General features: G+C 39.3%; 1 protein-coding gene across 1 annotated transcript in view; it reads right to left on the bottom strand.

Moving 5' to 3' along the window:
• SMPD3 (sphingomyelin phosphodiesterase 3) overlaps positions 1 to 25,638 on the bottom strand; it is a 108,567-nt gene that overhangs the window by 22,889 nt on the left and 60,040 nt on the right. The window contains exon 2 of the mRNA XM_054169829.1: positions 6,682 to 8,308. Within this exon, the coding sequence (XP_054025804.1) occupies positions 6,682 to 8,019 (1,338 nt within the window). The 5' untranslated portion in view covers positions 8,020 to 8,308. The remainder of the gene's footprint in view (positions 1 to 6,681; positions 8,309 to 25,638) is intronic.

The raw sequence follows: 25,638 nt of genomic DNA, 5'->3' as shown, positions 1-25,638 counted from the left end.
TAGCGAGCATCATCTAAGCAGGAGCCTCGAGTTACTATTTGCCTTAGAAATAAACCACCCATAGAGAGAACAAGGGCAGGGCACTGAAACAGACTTTACAGCAGACCTGACGGTAGCTCACTCCCACAGAAATTCCTGAATTCCTGCAGGTAAAGCAACTGTATATGCACAAGTAGTGATACCTCCCCAGGCACCCAGACCTCCTGGGTTTGATGCTCTGAGGCATGCTGGTAACAGCAGTGTCTTTTCAGCTACACTCCTGATTTCAGTAACTGTTGGAATACCACTAGAGACATTCTATATAATGGTAATGAGCAAATACACTAGAGGGAGGAAGAGAAAAGAAAGAAAATGTGAAGAGTTGTGTTTTCTTTTCAATGCAACTTTTCTGTGCTCTCCCAAATGGTATTGAACATCAGTGGACCTTTTTAGGGTGTTTTTGGTTGGTTGGTTGATTTTCAATTCAGCAGTTTTCTGAGAGAAATGAAAGAGTTGGCCCCAAGAAACTGACGGGCGTAGCCAGTCAAACTGCATGCCCAAGTCCTCATTCATCTACTGTCCAGACAAGATGCCACATTCACAAATGAAACATTCCTGCCCCACAGAGATGACTTGGATTAGTGGTAACTTCCAAGAATGATGTGTTTTATTCCTGTGCTTTGTGTTCCCTGTGGTAGGTTTTTAGTTAACTTGGACATAATCTAAAAAGATCTATCTTATTTTTAGTACTTTGACAGCTCTGCCTTTTGCCTTCAGGGAGGTGTAGCAGCTTCTAAAGAAGACACATTAGTTAAATTGCTATTTTATTATTATAAATATGTTATTTAACCATATTAAATAAAGAAGTTTGAAATGTTTTTGAGGTCAACTCAAAGTTCTGTTAGGTGCTTGGCAATTCTTTCCAGCCACATTTGCAGTAGGTTATTTCAGAATCCTACTTTTCCTCACCTGCCACATAACAACAATTATGCTTCCATGAACTCACAGAATTAGTTATTTGCCAAAGCTTCATTAAGCTTAAATGTGAGGGGAAGTGGCTGTAAATCCATCCACAAATGAAGAGGAATAAAGCCCACAACTCACATTCTCTCAACCCGGTATTTCATTCTGCACAACAGATTTAATTTGTCCCCATTAGTGAAAGAGAAAAAGAGCGTGATTAGCAACATTAATTATATGAAAGGGAAAGAACATGGTACAGTGCCATGGTCAGGTCTTTTTTATTTCTTTCAGAAAAAGAGTCTCAGGCAGTTTTTTGGCCTTGACCCAATTCCTACATTAACATTTTAGAGCAGAAACTGAACATATGGAAAATGTTTAGGTTACCCTCCTGAGTTAAATGGCACAGCTCTAGAGTAATCTAAACAAATCCATGTACAGTAATAGGCATTTCTTTTATACATCTGTAGATAACTGTATATGTGGGAAACTGTAGCTATGGGAAAACTGATCAAGGACAAGGAAAAAAAAAATCTAACCACTGAAATCTGTAGATGATCTTTTACTGGGGTCATGAAACATCTATTCCCCTGTTCTGTGCTGTCCATAGGTGAAAACGTCTCCCCTCACTATGTTGTGTAACTGCACAGCAGAAGCTGCCCCTCACTCAGTCACAACACACACAAGTTGGCCTGGGACAATAAAAACAGCTTAAATTACCCAAGCAAAATAGATCTGCATCAGGAATATCACAAAGGAGAATGACAGAGGTTAATTCAGGGAACCCTCATTTTACCATACAAAGCAGGCATCACCAGAGTGCCAAATAGTAAAAACTGCTTCAAAGCAGTTCTGCAACCAGAGCTACTGCTCCTTCTGCCATCTGTTACCACCATATCAGCTCTTCTGAAAACAAGTTTAGCTCTGCACATAAAGCAAAGGTTGCTAGGTTTCCTTTAAGCGATGAATAATAACATGTTCTCTGCACAATTACTGTACTTCCTGAGAACAGCATTCATTTTCAGAGAATTTGAAAAGTAAATCTGTTAATAATCTTAGGAATCATTAAGCACAAGTTCTTTCAGAAATTTAGCAACAAACCACAAGACATGTTTTTTCCTTTTGATTCCCTTTAATGTTATTAGAATACTATTAGCTGTTCAAAGTACCCCACTGGACTGCAGCTTTCCTGTTGCTCTATGTTCACATACTGTATTTTAAGCAAGAATTACTATTTTTTGCTGAAATTCTCTCTTGGCAGATGCCAAAACCCAGAATAATTTCTTGCTAATAATGGTAGGAAGAACAGCTTTATATGCACCATACTTTCATACCTCCCAATCTCAACCACACCAAAACCTCCCCTCAGTTACTAGCTGTTTTGAGAATGGCTCATTCACTTCCTTCATTCACCTCTCTACCTCAGGTAAGCATTTAGATTGATGTTACAGTTATAGCTATCACAATTTCAGGGTAAGAGAGAGACGACATTTGTCAGCACAAGTGACAGTTTCATTCGATTGATACATCTGGAAAAATATGGACAAACTCTCCAAATCAGTAACTCATCAGGTCAAGTTAAGGATGTTTTGGGGGTTTATTACATTGCTGTCCACAACTTAGACAGCATTCCTGAATGGCAGTGCAACTAGGGCTAGACACTAATCCCTCCATCAGAAGATGAATGTTGACATTTTGAAACATTCTAGTAAATTACAACCAGGTGAAGCATTGCAGAGTTTCTTCTCAGCACTCACTGATACCTTTTAGACTCGATTTGACTGCAAAATCATCATCCAATTTCTGAAAGGGACACATTTTCAAACTCCCTTAAAATTCCTTAAACCCACTGTGATTTAAAATCCACACAAGAGCTACAGAGTAACCAAGAGCACTGCAATCTGCATCATGCTATATATACAGATATATTACCCCCCAGCTTTTTAGTTAGAATCACTGACACACGGTGGCATGGGTGCCAGTCCCACTTCCCTCCTCTGTCTGTAGCAGAGCAGCTTTAAGAGACAACTGGAGTTATAAAACCTACAAAGCAGACTCAAGGGCTCTTTTCCTCAGCATTTTAAATTAATGTGAAATGCAGCACTAGAACAGAGAGTCACGGCAGAGGCTCCCAAGGGCCCAGACTGTCAAAGTATGAAAATGGATTGGCTGATTTATATATTTGCTAACTTCTCCTCGGAGTCTTTAACAGTGACTAGGAACAGTGGTTTAACACTTGAGACACAAAACTGTCACTTAGATGCAAATGACATTGGCCCCCTTCTTACACGCTATGTTTTCTGTGACTTTCTCCCTTTCAGGTCCCAGTGAGACCCTCGGATTGGAGTCTGAAACACTGATGGGGTTTGAAGAGATCAAAGCGCTGAATGCCTATTAGCCCTCCAGTTATGCAGTAAATGGGCTTTACACAATAGCTAGTCACAACTATGTCATCGTCATGACTTCATGGAGGCTGACCTGGAAAACATTAGCCTATGCAGGTGGAAAAACCAGTCTGTGATCTCAGTCAGGAAGAAGCCAGCAGCAGCACCATTTGTGGCAGACATCCTTAGAAAGGGATCAGACCAAGGCTAGCAAAATTCCTGTGCTCAAGTCTACAGATAGCTGTTAGGTAGCATGCCATCAGTAGTATTAAATAGTGTTAAAAGCATCTGTAATTTACCTCCAACTTTTCTCCTTGGTTATGACACCCAAGGTGTTAAGCCACAATCAAATCACTTCACTTTCCTGTGCTTTAGTTTCTCCTGTTAAGCAATACTCCTCTTTCTTTATTATGCATCCTGAGACAGATGAATGAAAAGCAGTACATAGAGCTGATTGTTATTATAGCCACTAATAATAACCTTTGAGCTGTCTCGCAGGTAAAATAATTCTGTATGACTAAGCAAATCTTTTAAATCCTTCCAAATCTCCATCTGAACTTTAGAATCTAGATAGTGAAAGGAGGACAAGGAAGAGAGGGCAATGGAAAAATCAGTTCCTCTTCACTGGAAACAGAATGTACTTGAAAAGGAAAAACCTTGTTAAACACTTGGTACAATAGGAATCTGTTCTGTAATGCAACTCCTTCAAAACAGTTCTGAACAATTTTGAACAAAAAGGCAACTTTCATTGAATATTTAGTACTGAGCCCTATAATTTAGCTCCTTAACAGTTATATTTGTACTAGAGAGACAAATGTTACTCAGTAAATGAGAGACAGTTTCTTTCTCTGAACATTCTTCTCAATTTGGATGTTGAATGTTCTCTGAGACCCAAAAAGATTTAAATTAAAGTTTCATCCTCCCAGTAAGTGGAAACATGAAGTGATTTTATCCATATTTTCAAACTGTGCAAGTCCTCTCCCCTCACTCACTTATAATAGCATTTTTTTTTCTAGACAACATAGATAGGAGTTCTGCAAAGGAACAGTCTTTGCAAGTATACTTCCAAACAAAACCCAGTCTAAGTCTTTTCCACTTCAGGAATGGGAACACCAAGTGTTCCACAGGACTCAGGAACTCAGCACAGTTTGCACAGGATATAGACTTAGCTCCATGCCAGTACTAATGGAAGTCAATTAGAACACTCTCGTTCTACAAGGCTCTCTACTTACCAGTCTTTGAAACCACACTGAGACAGCTACTGTAGGACTGGACTGCATTATATACATACCAAATACTGAAAGAGCAGGCAAAAGAAGCATCTAAAAAGCAGTGATGTAAGCTGTCTACTTTGGATGGCAGAGCACTGGCTAGAATGACACCTTCCAGCCACAGTTACAATGCACTTTCCTAGTTTGCAGCTACCTCAGTCTAAGACCTCAGGACTGCTGAAGGCAATGGATTGGTTCTCACAGACTTCAAAAACAAACCAGGCTTGTACTCCCTGCAGCTTTTGTCTGCAGACTCCATGTACACTCAGCTGCTGACTAAGAACATCAAAACCAACAACCTTCCAACCTACTTGGTTTCAAAGCTAAAATTAACGAGATCATTATTGTTTTTTAATCTATGGGCTTTTTTGTCAAAGAAAGAAATTACCAATGATCACTTAATGTAGAATTAAGACAAAGTAATTTCATATAGGACAGCCTTAATTCAGAATGAAAAATATTTTAAGTATGAAGTGCAGTGTATCAGAAAGACACAGACACGAAGAAAAATGGTCATTTAGCCGGGCCAGAATGCTGTCATATTTAAAAGAACGTAGTCATCTTTGAATCTTCATAATAACTGGTCTCTATTCCCTGCTCAACTGTAACATAATTATGGATTCACATTGTTAAATAAAGTTCATCATCCCAGTGGAATTTTGAAAAGAGGATTAATTTTCTGCAAAAGAAATGGAGACATTGCAGCCTGCCCAGCAGGTAGCAAATCAGTGAGTCAGCACAGGACAGTTGAAAGCAGATTGGTTTTAATCTCTTCATCCCTAATAAATGCATACGTTGAAGGGCTGTCTTCGTGACCCTTGTAGTATTTGTAGTGCACAAGATGTCTGTTCAGTTTTTGCACACAGCACTATGATTAAAAAAATAAACTTTGGCTACATACAGTACTCTCATGTGTTTATAAAAAGAGCTTAGACACAGTTGTGTAAACTGTAAATTCAGATGAACATGAAATACTGAACCATTATCAGACTGCACATTCCAATATGGCTTTTTTTTATTCAAGCCACAATACCAAAAGTTTTTTCTTTGTTTACAAATTACAAACAGGGGGTACAGAAACCCACCCTGATCCTTATTAATCCATATTCTTAATGGCTATGAGTGGCTTTTATTGAGAACTCATGAGCACTAGAAAGTACATATAGTTTGAGTATATATATCATTTGCTAGCATTAGGAAAAATGTTAGTTAGTGAAATTCATTCCAAACTGTACTAAACCCCCTAAATCTGAAATCCCATATTCTAGAAGACTTTCAGATTGTCTGCGTTTGGGTCTACAGATTTGGGTCTCTGCACAAAGTTTGGCTTGTTGGTAAATTGGAAATTAGAAGAGTCCAATATGCAGTTTTTGAGGAGCAGGGGCAGCCACTAGTCTTGGAAAAGCAACTCACTACATGCAGTCTTTTATTCCTACTTTCCATGATGTGCAGATGTATAACCTGAGGCCTCCTGTTCTCACTACCACTGATGTGAGTAAACTGTGTAAATAAAGCAAAAAAGCTCTGTGCTCCCCAGTGTCCCAGGCATTTCTGAATTTTTGTGTTTGTTTACCCATCTTGTATCTCTCTCCAACAATTCTTCTGCAACCAAGAGAGGGACAGCCATACATTTCTTTGCAATTCCTTCTGGATTATTCTGGTGGCAATCGGATGTTTGATTGTCGTTTGATTCCCACGAACACTCAGCGTGAACAAGCTGTCTTTTGATTCTCATGAACATTCCAACAGTAATGCCCATTGCACTGTACCCATGTTATGAAATTTTGAATTTGTGTATTTTGTTAAAGAGGCTACATAAAAAAGAAACAAAAATTACATGAAAACTAGTTCAAATTTTGACACTTAAAATTGCACTCACGTTCCACCTCCAAACGCCCACTGTTTCCTCTATATCCATCACTTTTAACACAGTATCTAGGCCACAGATCCTATATATAGGTTATATCAGATAACCTAGATCTGAATATTGTCTCTTTGAACTCTAGAGAAATGACTGGGAGAAAATGACATCACTTTGTAACTTGTCACATAGGAGTAAACATTTATAGCTTCAGAAAGGCTCTTACCTTGAGAAACAAGGCTCCCTTGGAAGCCAAGGAGTCCGTTCCTCTTCCATTGGGGTAACAGTGATAGGCGGCATCCATAACCGGATAGCGGCTGGCAAAAAGTAGACCACTGTTCACAAACTTGAAGCTACAGCAGCCATGGCAACTGTAGATCCCAACATCATAGACAATGTATTCAAAATAGTGATGAAGCTGCTCTTTCAATTTCTCTGCAGCTCTTTTGTCAAACACTTCCTGCAAACACAGGAAGTCCAAGTTGGCAGGGAAAAAAGCAGAGATCTCATGATCAAAGGTCTCATCTGTGTGTTTCTTTTTCCGCACTGAAGTCTTCTTCATGATTGAAGCTTTGTAGAGGAGCTTGTTGTTGACAGTGCTTTGGTCCACCGTACCGTCTCCAACACGAACCTTAACTAAGGACTCTCGTGAGGCGGAGTAGCTGTCTAAACTCCCAGAGTCTCCTTCCTTCTGTTTGTGGTTTGGTGTTTTTGAAAGCTCTGCATCACCTTCCAGTGAGGGCTCTGCTGGGCCGCTGGCATGAGCCTGGCCATTGACGGTATCTATTTCTGTGTCTGACACATGGCCATTATCCTCTCCATTTATGCGGACAATGCAAGAGTTTTCTTCTCCCTCATTTGGCTCTCCAGCTCCACCTTTATCTTCTCTACAATCCTCACTGTTGTTTGAGCCAGTATTGTCTCCTTTATACTCCATTGATGTTGTCCTTTTGATGCCAGCATTAACAGTCCGATTAGCGTTATCTCCACCCTGGGGGGAGACCAAGCTGCTAAAACTCGCTGCACTGATGGATGTGTTGGTAGGAGAATCTATATATATTTTGATCTGTGGTCTGCTTGCCCCATTTCGGATCCTCCGGCCAATCTCTTTAGCTCTAGCCTGTGTATTGAAAACATTATTAAACCTTGCCAGAGAATCTGGCAGCAGGCAAACGTTGGCACTGCCAAAGCAGAAACTCTTCCCGTTCCCTGCAGCCTTCCATTCAGTGAGCAGCGTGGCTCCATTGGCATGGTGCTTGTCTTCTAGTCTGGAGTAGATGTATGGCCTTCTGGTTGACTGCAGTGGGCACCATAACACAAAGCCAATGAGAGCAAAAGGAAGAGAGGCTACCAATAGTGCCAAGTAGATGGGAGTGGTGATAATGATGCAGAGTGCGTGGAAATAGCATGGATCATCTGCTCTTTGACGTTTTTCATAGGTGGTTGGAACAAAAGAGGCCACAAGCTTATCTGCTAACCAGTAACATGGGAAAATCAGGCCCCAGGAAAAAGAATGCAGAACTGACAGAAAGCTGTTGGGAAATGGGGAAGTGTATAAAACCATTGCAACTTAATTATGACAACACTTCAGGGCCTACTACATGATGTCACTGTGTCAAGCGTCCATAAGAACACTGGGAGAGGGCTGCGGAAAAAGGTCCAGTCAGAAGTTTGTTTTGTTTTTCCAGTGAGAGTTAATAACAAAACTTTAAGAGCACCATTTCACTGTGTTGGAGTAAAAACGAAACAAGGCCACAGTTTTCGTCTGGCTTTTTGGCATCTATATCTTTCCAAGGATGTCATTGTTCAATGGAGGCTGCCATAACAGAACGCTTTGGAGGCAGAAAGGAAACCTGTAAAACAAAGGACACAAAACATGTAACAGTTTATAAAGGTTTAAAGTGGATTTTCTCATACCAGTTTTGTCTTACACTCTAAATTATTTTCCTTTTTTGTTTAATTGAGCATTGTTGATAGTCTGATAAAGACTATGGATCAAGGACAACTCTAACGACAAGGGACTGCTATTTCTGCAAATTAAACCAGTACACTGACCATTTAATGCACATCTCATGAAACATTTCTACTATGAATTTTAGGCCTTAAACTGAGAAATGTAGCTTGGAATTTATTTTATAATCCATTCACAGTAATATTTATACTACTTTATATTAGCTGTTTCAGAACCTTGCAAATGGTGGTTGATTTCTAGGCTGCTCTAAAAGACATCTAGTGTTTTATCACTGAAGTTGAACACGCTTAAAATGCCAAAGCCCTTAAAAAACACCCTAAACCAGTGATGTGATGGAAGTATAATGGCCAAGGCACCTTGTATTTAAAAAGCATAAAACATTTATTTGCTATAAAATATTCTCTGCCTTGCTTCAAAACACAAAGAGCTGATTTAAATTAATTAAAATACTCTTCATGTGGCCAGAGTCAATATACTTTTAAGTATCTAATAGTAATTTCTTTATTTCAAGACTTAGTTCAATTTCATTCAGCTACAGCCCAAAAAACCTCATGTTTACATACAGATAATTTATATTTTGCTCAAATCTTCATCATCATGAACATTATTGGGTTTACATTTCAGTCTTCCGATTTAAAGGGGAAAATACCAACTGAATAAAGAAAATAGCAGGTTTGTGGCTTTCCTTGAGGTTATTTAGGTTATTAACCTATGATGTTACACAGTAAGAGAAGCAAGTTAAATGACTGATGAAGACAGAATTCCCATTTAGAATGCTTCAAATTTCAAATCCAGAATATAAACAGTATTAAGCAACACTAGATAAAACCCATTTACTAAGTAAGCAAAAGAGAGGATGTGCACTGGACTGTGCTACCAAACCCATCTTTAATTTCTGACATCTTGTTGAGATGAAAATTACATAAGAATACTTATTGGCACAAGGTCAATTAAAATGTAGGGCTCTCAGGGAGCCAGAATTAAGGAAACAGTTGTTTGATGTGTATTTTAAGCATTCTGCAGGGGGCACAGGGGATCCAGACACAGAAGACATTAGTACTTCATAGCAAATAAAACAATGATAGGGGACACAGAAGAGAGAAATACAGTTCTACAAAGCAATGTCCCTTAGAATCAGAAGGCATTTCTTAAATTTTCCTTCAGTTTTCAGATTTCTGCTTCTTCCAACCAAGCCTTTGCAACTTACTTATGTTCCTACTGTCAGCATATTTTCAATTGTGGTACACATGCAGTAGCAGACTGCTGACAGAGTATACTTTGCAGGTCAGAAGTTGCAAGTAAGGGATTAAAATACATGGCTTAACCAGCTCTGTTTTACTACACAGTTTTTGTTTATTGATTCTTCCCTCAGACTAGATTCCCAATCCGCAGGTCTAAGAGTAGTCACAGCACTTCAGATTTGCAGCCATATATTTTTAGTAGGCATCATGGCAAAGAAGAATTTTACTGAAGGAACAGAGGAAGATGAGGGAGTTGTTTTTAGCTCCTTCTTCCCTGAAAGTTAAAGGCAATCCTGGGGCAGGAAAGCAAGCATTAGTCTGAAAAAAATCTAGTAAGATTAACAGGGGCTCCTAACAAAAAACTAACATGATAGGAATCAAATCTTAAAACAGAGAAAAATTAGGTTAGGTGGGGATACATTTATAAAGCCTTTCAAAAGCAAAAGCAAATGGTTAGTAGCCAAATACTCTAGAGAAGGAAGAGTCAGTAAGCACATATATTAAAAATTATGGCAGTACCACAACAGGAAACTGCTTTTAACCACGGTGTCCTGGGCATGCAGGGGAAGCTGGATCTTAGAGATCTTATACAGAATCTTCAAGACAAAAAATGATGCTTAATGAACATGCAAGTACTGCTATTAGGATAAGAAAACTGACCTAAAAAAAAAAAAAAAAAAAGGAGTGGGATAGAAGGAGGAGCTGTTTTACTGCAGCAACACACACCTAGCCTGCAGAGTACAAGAATAACAGCCTGCACTGCTCACAGCCAGCTGCACATTCTGCCAAAAACAGGCAGTCAGCTGTGCTTAACGGGATACAGGGTCCCATGTGTTTTTTGCCCTGGTGGTACTATTCAGATGGCAATTGGAAAGGTTGGATCATGGGAAGTTATTTTTTGTGCATTTAATTATTAGCTAAGCGTAACTTTCACAAACTTATGCAATGTGTTTGAGTTCAAATAAACGAGTTGCTAGTCAAGTGCCAAGTAACAAATGCTTGGCATTTACTCATTGCCAAAGGCATTTTGGGATGTTGACAATAGGGGAAAGCCTAGCAGATTTGTTTTCCTGAATGATTTTTAGGACCCTTTAGCAAGAATGCTCAAAAGAGACTCTGGCATCTGCATATCAGCTAGAAAAACAAAACAAAACAAAAAACCCCACAACTTGTACAATTATGTAATTACCTTTAGACAAGAAAAAAACTGTAAAGAAGTTCTTCTGTTCTATTTGATGCTTTAAATGCTTTATAAAAGCCCTGTCTATTTACATAATCACTCAGCAGACCAGAAAGGTTCTTGTTTACAACAGTGCCAAGGGTAAAGAGAACACTGTTGTTCGGGGCATGCAAAGTGAGGATGAACTGCAAACCTTACATTCCAACTTTCAGGCTTTCTGGTGAAGGCTGAAGTTCTCTTGGAGACAATAAGGTCACTTTGACTTTTGCTATTTTAAAACAACACACGAGAAAATTGTAGAACCACAATGGAGCAATAATAGTAATTTGTCTAATTAGGTCTTCTACAGACAAGCACTTTCTTAAGTATTTGATGACAGGGAGTTAAAACTACTAGGAGAATGTGACAGCAAGTGACAATTTTGTTAAATAAAGGAGTCTAGGCCTGCTCAATGGTGTGATGAAGTAATAAAATCAATCCAACATAATTCGTGGTGGTTCTGTTACGGACTGCAGCATCAATAATCTAGAAGATAAACAGCTGTCCAGCAAACCATAAAATGCTCAACTAAAATGGCTTCTCTAAAGCAATTATCCAGATTGTGAGGGCATACTAAATCAACAGAATTCATGTTTACTGTAGATCCAACATACTATCAAGTGTATTAGTAAAAAAAGGGAAGAAAAAATGAATGTAATCAGAAATCCTTTCACAAAGGAAGATTACACAGCAAGTGTCACAAAGCAAATTGCTTCAAATTGAGGTCTGTTTTAACAACATTTAGTAAGAATGCAATTCTTGGTAAACACTAACAACTGAGTGATGGTTCAAGGCCACATTGGTGACTCTTACACTTCATGTGCCTTAAACAAAGTTAGTGTCTTTCAAAATAAGGGATTTGCTGGACAGGTTTTGACCAGGTACCAGCTACATTCCTCACTGGTAGCAAGCTGAAGAGTAGAGGCAATAGGGATTCAAGTACAGAGATGTATCCCATCCATTTTATTCTATGAATACTAAAATTCTCACAAATGATGATACAGGAAACAAAAACTCTGGTACCACTGCAAGTTGTAAAAGATGATAACTGGAGAAAAGGGGACGAGGTAATCATGAGCTAGATGTCCTTCAAATTTTTGCATACTGCAGACACTGGCATATCAAAGCCCTAATGAAAAATAGTCCTCTTTTAAGTAAAAGATTATTCTAATTTATTACTCTTATAGCCAAGGCTCTTACAGACTCACTGGCACACTCACAAACAGGATCCAAGTTTCCTACTCTTGTCTCTTAGCTACAAAACCATATGCGTTCCGGTGCCCTAAAGCCACCCGAAAGGAGAGAATTAAGAGAGTCATGACAGACACGTTTTATCTCTGCAAGATCTTAGAGGGTGAGAGAAGGCACCCTGTGAGTCAACTGCAACTTGGAAAATATGACGTCAGTAACATCTCTCCTAATGCAGTGCTTTAGATGGAGCCTAAAGCTAAAGTGCCTAATTCCTCGTGATGAAGGGTATTACTTGGTAATCCAATGCTTTATTCATAGGGGTTTGAGAGATTAAGGGAGAATTGAAGATATTGCAATGAAACAGATATTTTTATATACTACAAGGATGTAAATCACACTCTTGTTTAGTAGTTTGTATTATTTTCTAAGTGTTTGAAGGCTAAAAAAGGAAAGACTTTTTTTTTTTAATGGTGCCAGTATAGAATATCTCAACTTTAGTGATAACAAGACACCAGGTGGAAAGGTTTCACAGATTTTTATGATTATTATGCCCAGAAGTATGCTTGAGAGCTCATAGATCAAAAGAGATGTTCCCAGCTCTAACGCAGCTTGCAAACTAAATAAAGGACAATACAAGTCAAAAAATGATACAAGAAAAACAACAGAAGCTGCCATAATAAGGTTATGTGGGCAGTCTAGAAATGGGCCGGAAAGTTTTAACTCCATTTTTCTTAGAAAGCTAAAACACACTTTCAAATTCAGGCAAAAAGAATTCAATTTGCTATTAACATCTCAGCCATATTTTTAAATCCATGTAAATCACTGCAAGAACAGTTATTTGAAAACAGAATAAAACCCTGCTCAAGTGACTGAATGATCTGAAAGGTTCCTCTGTGGGTAACTCCACACAATCATATGATTTTTCTTGAATTCTGACAGTTTCTTGGTCTTCAGGGAATGTCGGAGCATTCCATATCTAAAATTGGATTCCAGAAAAGCAGCTTATTTAGACAGTCTCTTTCTCAGCTTTATTTTGTTATTGTCATTGTAATCTGAAGCTCAGAAATACAGCTTACAACAATGCTATCACTACACTAAGTAAAACAGCAAAAATTACTGTTTGAAACTGAGAACGAGCAAAATGAAGACCTGAGAGATATGAGAGAATCCCACTAAGACTCTCATCCTTGACTATTAGATAAACCACAAATTAATCTCTGGTTCCCCCATGGTTTTATTTGGTTGTGCTCCCACAAACACTTCATAAATTCTCCCTTTCTTTACTGATTCTCTTTCCCCTGATAATTATTATACATGCTTTTGATTAGAGTCCAGTTCAACAACTAACTACCCTTCTGGAAAAAGAACCTTCTCCAAAAGGCAAAGTACAGAGGAAGTGTTTTCCATACTTGATTACGGGACTGTAATTACAGACAAGCAGCTAGCTCAAGGTGTTAGTGGCTCTAAGGGAGATGCTTTCTTGTGTTCCCTTGTGATCATTTCACAGTCTGATGTTTAAACTGAAATCCTGTCATCTTTTATAGGGCTCGTTCCACACAGCAGTTCACGATGTAAGGTAAGCAAATTCAAGCAGCACTTACTGGCTCAGCTCTCAAATCAGTGACAATTTACAACTTATCAGAATCACAATAAAAACAGTAAAACTGTGGCTCCACTATGATGTCAGAGTTGAATTGGGTGTGCTAGTGATACTGATGCATAAAGCAGTACCCATTCAAACTAAGCATGTCTCAGAAGGAGAAAGGAAGAATGAAAGTGGTTTTGCAGACTTGCCATAATAATGTTCATTTACCAGTTTCTCCCTAAACTTTCTTTCTCTCTTGTCTATAGGCTGCCATCAGGCAAGAAGCCATTCTAAACAAGATATCTGGCTGAATTGAACTAATCTGTAAAAAATCCAATATTAAGAAGTGTGAATTGACAAATCTCATAGAATAGCAGTGATTTCAGCAGTTCAGTACATGCCTGCAGAAGAAAAAAAAACCAACAAACCAAATACAACAAACACCACCACAAAGTTCACAGAGCCACTCAAGCATCTAATGTTTAGTAAGAAGCAGAGTTATGATGAAGCAAACTCTATTCAAAATGAAGAAGCATCACACACTCGGGCTAAATTCTCAAGAGGAGTCTTTGGCACTTCAGTGATGCCTCTCACTGAATTTCTGTGAAAACTGTACATTTAAGCTAATACCAGCACTGTTACTAATCACAGCCTTGGTAGTTTAAGGTATCTGAAACAGGGCAGTGAAGTGCATTGACCCCTCAGAGCACATCATCTTTTCTCTAATGGAGCCCACTCTACTGGAATGGCATCAGTAGATGACAAAGGTAGCTCTTGGCACTTACATGACAGCCTGCCCACAAGGATGGGAGGTAGTGATCCTGCTCATTTGACGAAAGATTGGCCGTAGTTGGTCTCCCGTTTAGTAACCCTTAGCAGGAAAAACAAGCTTTATGCTGTCATGGTATCTTGTATTACCTCCACCCCATAAATGGGAGTTTTTCTATGACAGAACTGAAAAACCTGCTTATGATCAGACAGCAAAACTTGCTCTGTGCTTTACATTTCAGTGTGGCATGGCAACAGCTTTTCATTTCCAAAAGCAAATTATCTCAATTTGGTAGTCCCAGCTCACATTCCTAGGCCAATCCATACCCACACACCTTCTGCTACCTAAATGAAATTGAATCTTTTAAGCTTAATATTAAAATATAAATTGAATTATGTTAATGTATGGAAACATACACTAAAAAAAAAATACCTGAACATTTATAACCAACTGAAAAACATGACAGTTTTCTTTCAAAGTGGATGGAAAATGGAAACTGAATCCATTATTACAGAAAATGGTTAACCATGTTTTACAGTTTTGCAAGCAACCTTGATTACACGTGACACAAGAGATGCTACTTACTTAAGATTTACTTTTGGAGTCATAAATGAAGAAGAGATACATTTTATATTTCTCAATCCTAGATAAGTTTTCTTTTCTTTACACATACAAACTGCAAACCCAACAATGACCAGACAGTTGCTGTGAATAGACTGACCTACACACTAGTTGTATCAATAGCTTCTAGCATGTCAGACCTAAACCCAGAAGACGTCACCAGTCCAACTCCCAGTTTTAAAACAAACCTTCAGAACTCTGCACATTCTATTATTTGAATGTGACTGCACCAATACCAGCCTGTAAACATAAGCTGACCAGTCACATGCATCCTATGTGGGAACTTTTTAATAGGGCATTGAGTTTTTCTTCACTGCAGGGTGGAAAGACTCAGCTGAAAATCTGAACCCCAGAAACTTTTACCAGTCATTATTATTTCAGTGCAAATAGAAGCAGGTCTTCTTGTATTTTAGAGGGGCAAATACCACTAATGTCTTTAAAACTATCATGGTTATGCAAACAGAGTAACACCAGAGCAATACCAGTCATAATCAGAAAGAACATGACATTAAAACATATATTTAAGTGCATCATTTGAGCAACTTCTGCAGGAATTCATTAAAAAAAAAAAAATTAAAATCCAAATTAGCAAACCTGCTTCTCCTGACACAGGAGACAATCCAAATTATCAGTTCACATTTATGGCCTTGTAAGAAACAGAATCAACAGCATGTCCTCTAATGTCTGGAAAGAACAGCAAATACTTCATGCAGCTTTAGGTTTTCAGAAAAGCTTTCTATGAAGGAAGATTGAGACAAAAAAAAAAAAATCATCTGAGCACTTGGTGATCTCACTCAGTACCTGGAAAGCTAAACACTCTCTATTTTGAGACCTTATTTGGTGTACTTGAGTAGTGAGACAACTGCAGCATACAAATACATGGATCTGTGACACTAAGCTCTGTTTATACAATAGCAATGGAATGGCCTCTATTTACAAAATCACCTTCTAGTGTGCTTTAGCCTTGTATTTTACAGGAGCCAGAGTAATTCAGTAATAACTAAATAAATCTGATTTTTGTAGGTGATTTGTTTAACAAATCTTAGTGAAATGGAACAATATTAGTTTTGGATGTCCAAGACAGATTTGGAAATAAAATTTTTCCTACTCATCTTTTACCAGTTAAAACATTCAGTGGCCTGAACACAGCCAGGTCTAGTCCATAAACTGTCAGGGGCAGAGGCTCCCTGTAAAATGAAAAGCTGCACTTTCTCAAGCACCACTTTAAGCCTTCAGGCTTCTGGTTAGTCCAACATGGCTCAACGGACAGAATTATAAAGTAATCAATTTTCCCCACAGTGAGTATTTTTATACTGCTGAAGTTGTGCTTAACAGATGGCAAAGAAAAGTTACCCTAGCCTACAGTAAATCTGACACAAATCCCTGCCAATAAGTATCTGTTCTTCTACAAAAGAAGCACACCTACAATTCTCAGAATACTTTGTAAAGGAAATTGAAACACGGCACCACTGAATGAAAGCACAGCTACCCCTATAAAAGAAATTAAAGCACATTCAGTCATGTTCCACATATGGAAAACTTTGTAACTTTTCATGGAAACCCTGGACACCTTGCTGCTACAGCACAGGAAGCTATGTGTAGTCACAAATACCAAGAGCCTTCCAACCTTTCAGGTTTCATGTTTCAGAGATTACTACTCCATAATACATCATTGCAGTTTTATACATGAGCTGGAGGTGGGATTTGGTAGAACAAAGCAAATGCAAAATTAGAGGGGAGGCTATGGAGAGGTGATATGTGGCTGGAAAGCTGTGACTCAGAGAGGGACCTAGGGTTATTAGCTGACAGTCAACCATATATGAGTCAGCAGTGTGCTCAGGTGGCCAAGAAAGCCAGTGGCATCCTGGCTTGTATTAGAAAGACAGTGGCCATCTAGAACAGGGAGGTGATCATCCTCCTGTACTCTACACTGGTGAGGCCACACCGCAAGTACTGTGATCAGTTCTGGGCCCCTCACTACAATAGGGACATAAAGATGCTGGAGTGTGTCCAACAAGGCTCCTGAAAGACCTGGGGCACACAACCTACAAGAAGCATCTGAGGGAGCTGTGGTTGTTCAGTCTGGAGAAGATGAGGCTGAGGGGAGATCTCATGGCCCTCTACAACTACCTGAAAGGATGTTGGAGCAAGGAGGGGCCAAGCCTCTTCTCCTTGGTGTCAAGCAATAGGACTAGAGAAAATGGTTTCAAGCTGTGCCAAAGCAGGTTCAGGCTGGATGATAGGAAAAACTTTTCCAGAGAGGGTACTCAAACATTTGAATGGTCTGCCCAGGGCTGTGCTGGAGTCACTGTCCCTGGAGGTGCTTAAGCAGCACTTAGGGACATGGTTTAGTGTTGACCCTTCAGTACTGGGTTGAGAGTTGGACTGGATGACCTTTGAGGTCTCTTCCAACTGGATATTTTCTGTGATTCTGTGAATCTCATTTCTGAGCTAAAAATATTTTGTATCTTTGTGAAAAGACAAGAATAAAGGAAAATCTCACTTCTGTAGCATAAACAAAATGATGTTCAATCCATAACAAACCCTGAAATATAAAAATGTTGTGGTTGTTACTCAAAGTGGTCCAAGTTCAGAAAAGAAACAAGAGAAGCTATGCAGTATGTGATGCCCATCCACAAGAAGGGCCAGATGGATGAACCTGCAAACTACAGGTCTGTCAGCCTGACCTCAGTGCCAGGCAAGATTATGGAGCAGATCATCATGGGGGCAATCACAGTGCACCTGCAAGATGGCCAAGGGACCAGGCCAAGCCAACATGGATTCAGGAAGGGCAGGTCCTGCCTCACCCACCTGATCTCCTTCTATGATCAACTGACCCACCTGGTGGCTGTGGGGAAGGCTGTGGATGTAGTCTATCTGGACTTCAGCAAGGCTTTTGACACCATCCCCCACAGCAAACTCCTGGCCAAGCTGTCAGCCCATGGCTTGGACAGCAGCACTCTGCACTGGGTTAGGAACTGGCTGGAGGGCTGAGCCCAGAGAGAAGTGAATGATGCCACATCCAGCTGGCAGCCAGGCACTAGTGGTGTTCCCCAGGGATCAGTGCTGGGCCCCATCCTGTTCAATATCTTTACTGATGATCTAGATGAGGGGATTGAGTCCACCGTTAGTAAGTTTGCAGACGACACCATGTTGGGAGCAGGTGTTGGTCTGATAGAGGGTAGAAGGGCTCTCCAGAGGGTCCTTGACAGGCTGGACAGATGGGCAGAGTCCGAAAGGATGGCATTTAACAAGTCCAAGTGCCAGGTGCTGCACTTTGGTCACACCAAACCCATGCAGTGGTACAGGCTGGGGACAAAGTGGCTGGAGAGCAGCCAGGCAGAAAGGGATCTGGGGGTACTGGTTGACAGCAGCTGAACATGAGCCAGCAGTGTGCCCAGGAGGCCAAGAAGGCCAATGGCATCCAGGCTTACATCAGAAACAGTGTGGCCAGCAGGAACAGGGAGGTCATTCTGTCCCTGTATTCTGCACTGGTTAGGCCACACCTTGAGTACTGTGTGTACTCAATTTAAGAAGGACATTGAGACACTTGAACATGTCCACAGAAGTGCAACGAGGCTGGTGAGAGGTCTCAAGCAGAAGCCCTGTGAGGAGAGGCTGAGGGAGCTGGGGTTGTTTAGCCTGGAGAAGAGGAAGCTCAGGGGAGACCTTCTTGCTCTCTCCAGCTACCTGGTAGGGGTTGGTCTCTTCTCCCAGGCAACCAGCACCAGAACAAGAGGACACAGTCCCAAGCTGCACCAGCGGAAGTTTAAGCTTGAGGCAAGGATAAAGTTCTTCACAGAAAGAGATAGGCCATTGGGATGTGCTGCCCAGGGAGGTGGTGGAGTCCCCATCCCTGGAGGTGTTCAAGAGGGGATTGGATGTGGCACTTGGTGCCATGGTTTAGTCAGTCATGAGGTGTTGGGTGATAGGTTGGACTTTATGATCTCTGAGGTCTTTTCCAACCTTACTGATTCTACAATTCTATGATTCTATAAATACTGAACAGTGTAACACTTCTACCACCACATCAGAGAAAGCCAATTAAAGAACCTAACCTGAATTAAAAATAAAAATTAACAAGTAAAAACGAGCAACTACTTTCTTTGGCTACGCATACCTGGATACAAAGTTTACATTACTATTCTGTTGATTGTCTTTATAAATACAGGATTTTTATATGTCCTTGTTTGTTATGAAATGCACTTATAAAGATCAGGACAATGTACAGACACTTCATTTCACACTCCTGACCCCTGGCTTTGAATTACTCTTGCAACTACAATGAAATCAGCAGGTTTTCTACACCTAGAATGAGCAGGAGGAGCAGATTAGTTTATTTCCATATTTAAAAGGAATCCCTGCAGTGTTCTTGTGTGATCACCACCAGATGATGCACACTAGATGCCATCAGCTAAAAAAAAAATAAATAAAAAAACCCCCTTTAAATATTTAATATGCTTTTAAAGTATTCTACTGAGTCAAACTATCACCAGTTTTTCCATTGTGACTGAAAGTAAAACATTTAATTGAAGCAGATGTTACTTAATAAATAACCAGAAGCTGTGTGCATGAGTGCATGGCATTTCCAGATTAGATTTTTCATGCATGATATTTTTCTTTATACATGATATTTTTCTATATACTAGAAAAATATCAATCCAAATGACAAAACTTTAGAGAACCAGAGGCACTGACTCCAAAATAGAACTGGCCTACCTCCAGCATAAACAACCTCACATCTAGGGATGCAAAAGCGTCTTCACTGATGCTTTTACTCTGTCAGGTAAGCTTTACTGTTGCAACTGTTCAGCAAGAATACAAGACACTACCAAAAACATGCTGCTGTTTCTGGGAGGATGGGGAAGGAACCCCAAACCCGGAAAGTACTTTTTTTTTTGGTGTCTTTGTTTAACCAAACCTTCAATGCAATATCTAAAGCTAGAAAGACTTTTGTTACATCTTCCAAACCAACATAGCCTTGTCCTGCTACTAAATAAACTCACTTTGCACCGTGATTCACTTCACAATTCAACCTCAAGAGTAATTTTTAAGTCCATTCCTAAAAGATCCAATTGTTTTTACTAGAAAAACAGGCCTTTATATGTTGAATTCTATCATCTTAGAAGTGAAGGTCTTCATTCCAGTTTACACTGGAATAGTATTTTGTTTTGCTGCTGATCTCCCACGTGCAACAGGACAGTTGTCAAAGAAAAAGGTGTAAGTCATGGAATGCTACGATTCTGAAATTTCCATCTCCTTGATTTTGGGTTATCTGATTGCTAGTACATACCCAAAGTTGCCAGACACTAATAACTGAGAGCCTGTGTTCTGAATCCTTCAGCTTCCTACAGCTTCAGTAAGGGAGCAGCAAATAGTTTTTATTTTAACAAGTGACCTTTGCTAGCTGTTAGTTGCATTTCTGCCTCTGCTCACTGCCCTGTGCCCATGCAACACTTGGCAGGACAGACATTTACTTGAGTATTGCAAGCAGAGACGCTATTTGTTTGTTTGCCATAGCTTGTACTTCTCTATTGCCTTTAACAGGACTAACTCCCAGAGGTAAATTTGCATCAGAGGAACAAATGCATATGTAGAAAATATCAGAGAACTCATAGACAGAATAACATTCTTCAAACAATTCTGATTATTATGCCCCCCCAAATTTTGTAAGATTTGAAAGGATGCAGAGGGAACATACTGTTAACATCTTACATAATTCATCCTGATTACTTAAATAGTTTCTTAAAAGAGCATCCCCTGGATGCCTGCTTCTCAAGTGTTTAACGAGGTATATGTAAAGAGATTAATAATTATAATGGCGGTGTAATGAACTTCACTATCAACAGGAGTCAAAGTAAGGTAGGTTTTTATCTCAGATAATTATTGCTGTGTGCAGTAAATGCACCAGCAAAACTGAAGAAATAAAACCTTTGGATTATCTCCAGTGAGGGGAATTCACAAGAGAGAACATCATTTTTTATTCTTACTTTGTTACCTGACTCTGACAGGCGTCTGATCAAGAGATCAGATATTGACATAGAGCTATATGGTACAGCACACATTAGAACTTCAAATTCCATTGTATCTTGGCTACAGGTAACGAGAAACTATTTGTGTCTATGCAATTAAACATCGAACTTTCCATGCCAATAGGACAACACACTGTAAGATGATCAAGAGAAATTACTGCCTTAGCTATGAGTAGCAGACTGCCGTCAGAGAGATTCCTGGGGAGAAGCATAATCAACAAACTACACAGCTCCTCTAAAATGAGTGACCTTTTCCTAGGGAAGAGAAGATGTTTATTTTCAAACCACTCACTCACTCTTGAACTGCACAGCAAAAATAACCACAAAGTTCCTAAGCACTGCTGATGCCATTTTGTAGTAAGCGTTGTCAAGCTGGTTCAGGCCTGGGCTCAGATCACTGAACTCATGCAGGCCCCTGAAAGCAGGTCTCACCATCTGGTTACACTAGGCATTCTGGTTAATGGGATTATTGATCTGTTTTGATGGGAAATACTCCTGAGCAAAAGCCATAAAGCCAGTATGTGCAAGTTCAAACCATTTCATCCTTCCAAAAGAAAAAACACAAACAACCCAAACCTCTTGTACTAAAATAAGACAGTTCATGCTCTGGTTTTATGTTCCATTTTTCCTAATGAATATTCTTCTCTTTTGTATCCCAGACTGTCTTGTGCATTTAAAGAAGTGATTTTGTAGATGAGATCAAAATTTCGTTCTGAAGTTATTATCCTGAAACTAATTGAGAATTATGATTGCCTCTGCTAAGGCAAAGTCATCCAACTGGTAAGCAGTGAAGACAGTAAGACTCTGTTGTTCACACAGCTGGTACCACAACTTGATTTTCAGCATTATGAGACATTTAGTGAAGAAGTCACATTCAGATCAGTTCAAGAACTCCAGTTTAATCCCTTAAAGCTATTGCTGGCAAATAACAAACCTGTCAAGGTTCCTTCCCATGCTGTTTGGCATATTATGTCATCATTATACTAGGTTTTAAAATACTTAGTTAACAATTACATCAGTGAAATTACAAGGAACTGGCAGAAGAAAGGAAGGTATGAATACCAGCAAAGTGGATTCATTTAAGTACCAAAACCACTCCTGCAGTATGAAAGCTGTTCTTTGAAGCCACCTGCTATTTAAATTCAGTTTTACTCATTATTCTTGCTCTATGTACCAGGATTTTCTGAGCTGCAACATTATCTGAAAACAAACAAAACAGAACAACAACAAATAAAAGCCCTAATTCTGTTTGTGAATATTTCTGGGAAGCCAAATAGCTGTCTTATTTTACCACATTCATCTCTCTTTTCAGTTGTAGGATCACGAACAAACATGTTTAGAGGAAACAACTGCTTTTGTAATAATCAACATTGATGTATACAGGCAAATGTGGATTGGCTGTTCCCAGTCTTAGGCTTCTTGTAAGCTATTTACATTCACCGGATACATTACAGCTACTTGCTGTAGTTATATAAGAGGTATTTATGTTACATTTATATAACAAGTATGTACTGCAAACTGACATATTTGTTTTAGTTAGGACCCACCTTTGAAAGTGCTTCGGGGAGTTCACCTGCAAGGGCTCATACCCACAAATCTACACAACTGATCTGCATCAAGTAATTCAGACAGGTTTAAACCTTTTTGAGACTGTGGGTGTGGCTTCTCAGGCGGGCCATTATAAACCTTAATTCTCCAGTCAGCTACAATCACAATACTCACATCAACTACTTGAGGCCACAGCCACATGAAAGTACTTTGAATCGCACACCAAGCACAGACACTTCTGCAAGGGTGCTGTCTTTTAAGATAATGTCAAAGGAGTTCATTACTACCGAGTGCAGTAGCCTCACTTTTCATTTTATTACCACACAAAAAAAGATGTCACCTGCAAATTAAGACAATAGCACAACAGCTGAATGCCAGCTCCTGTCACCAGGACACAAGGGATTTGGATATGGATGTCAACTGCCACAAACTCCTCCAAGGGAGATCTCCTATTATTGACCTTTTCTTCCTTAATTTGACTGCATTTCAAAAGAAGGCATGTTAAAACAGTATTAGAAACGCTAAGAGTAGCATGCAGAGAAGCCAGGCAACTGACTTTAGACAGCTTTCACATATCACCTGCAAGTGCATGCCAAGTTGCAATGTAAAGAGATGAGAGCTTTGGTTAGTTCACCTCTAATTACATCTTTGTATGCTTTTACAAATAACAATGCTTCATGTTAAAATATCATCAGCAGAAGAATCAAAATAGAATGCTACTGCCATTAAGCATATTTTTATGATATGTAAAAATCATATTCCCTTACAAGCCAATTGCAGCATGTTTCCTAGGCAAAACATCACTGTCATCAGCAGACACACCAATTCTCTAAACCAAAACACATTTGTATTCTGGATACCCTCAGCTTGAACTCTCCAGTTACACACAAAAGAGCTGGTCTCTGTCTGAAGCAACACACTTGAGACTTCCCAGGAAGCACAACATACAGTAGCAGTCATCAGCTGTAACTCTAGCAACCACAGTGAGGGTAAGGACATTTGAGGAGGATTATTTGATATTGTGCCTCATACAAGGATGCTGAAAGCTGATGAGGTTTAACTACTGCAATTTCAGTTCCACATGGTGAGGCTAGGATGGATTTCAAGTTTTAATTCAATTAAAACAAAACAAAACCCACCAACTTGCGTATAAGTGGATAATCTAGGCAATGTTACCATCAATTGCTCAAAACAATCATAATGCAACATGTGTGACTTAGCTTTCTGGTTTGCTTTATGATAAAAACCTGTCAGGCCTAGTTTTTAGTGATACACCAGCTATTGCACATATTTGCCCCCATTTCTTTTTCCTATAGTCTATGACCATGTCTTTCTTTCCCTTAGAAAAATCTTCTGCATCACTTCTATTTCTTCTTGTCTGAGGGAGTATAACTGTATTATTACTCCTATTACCTCATGGAAATTCCCCAAACAGGAACAAGTAAAGTATGCTTATACTAAAAAGACCATCACCAACAAAAGACTTCGTCACTCACACAGTAAGAAATCCAAATGGTACAACCTCAATTGTTTTTTTCCTCTGCCTAACAATTTTTAATTCACAGTTTTCTTTTAAATGCACACAGACATGTAAGTGCTACTAATACCTCTTGTTTCTACTCATTCACAGTTACACAACATACAACTGCTTTCAAGCTATCACTTTACTTTTAGATTGAAAACCCTGCCTTCAAAACAGGGTAAATTAAAGAGAAATATTACAGGAAGGAGCCAGAGATGCATTTCCTGTGACTAGTTGCCCTCTTCAAGAGACAGTAGGAATGATGGAATGAAAATCTAACTAAACTGTCAGGCCAGAGTCAAAGGGTAACCTCCACAACAGCTGAACACTGCAATTCTAAATAATTTTTATTACTTTTATTGCATCAGGAGGATAAATTTGATGATCAGAGTAATGACCAGGTTATGACAGCCAGTACAGAGGACAAAACACTAATTCACAAGTTTCTGGACATGCTTCAGTGTTTACGACATCTTAGTATCACCAGCAGTCCCAATTCAAATGCTGCCCTGCCTTTGTCTCATTGCCACTGCAAAATGTAAGCCCAACTCCCCACTCCAAGCTGACTTTCTTGGCTTGAGTTCTATGCTGTGTACCTCACTGATCAGGAGCCCAGTAAGCTACTGAACCTGCAGCTGGTCAGTGTATTAGAAAACAAGCTGCCATCTGAAAACAGAGAATTCTATTCTTTGTCAACAATCAGCTGTGTAATGCTAGTCCAGCAAATTTCCCTACTGAGATCAATTAATTTCTCACCCTGTGTCTCACCCCTTCACACCAAAGGCTTTTATCAGTGCAATGACTGTCAATCTTGGTGCCTATGATGGACAAATTATTATTCAAAATTTCCCATCCAATATAAAAGCATTGTATTCCATACTAACCACATTAAGAAATGATGCATTTTCATCCCCATAATTAACATTTGTTGTATTCTCACTTAAGCACATACAGTTGTGGTTTGAGAACAGCACTTGTCTCTTTTCAGCTGTAGATCAATGCAAATGGCAATTCAGCATTTGGGAGCAGACCATCAGCATGACTAGCATAACATCTCAGCCAAGGAGCAACACTTAAAGGCATTCCTCTAAAGGTTAATGAAATGGCTCAATGTGTACTTCAGCAGTGATTATTTCCAAGAAACTGGTTAAAGGGAAATGAGCCTTACTTGAATTTTAACTCAAATTATAACTTTAATCTGAACAGTCAATACAGGTCTTACCTGGCTGTTATCAATACAGACCTGCTTCTGATGCTGGTGTAACCTGCTTAGATTTGTTCAAATTAATTGTGCATGGTGTTACAGATGAGATTCCCTGGGAGAGGACAAAGTGTTCATATATAATGATTAATTCTCTCAGCTTATTGATTCTAACTTCATAATCATTACATCAGTACAAATGCAGAATCTATGAAAGAGATGCTCTGTTTGGTTCACAGAGAAAGCTCATAGCAGCTTTAACTATTTAATATTGAAGTCGCA

Source organism: Dryobates pubescens, chromosome 19, assembly GCF_014839835.1.
Source record: "Dryobates pubescens isolate bDryPub1 chromosome 19, bDryPub1.pri, whole genome shotgun sequence".
NCBI lineage: Eukaryota > Metazoa > Chordata > Aves > Piciformes > Picidae > Dryobates > Dryobates pubescens.
This window is presented reverse-complemented; position numbering and strand designations above follow the sequence as displayed.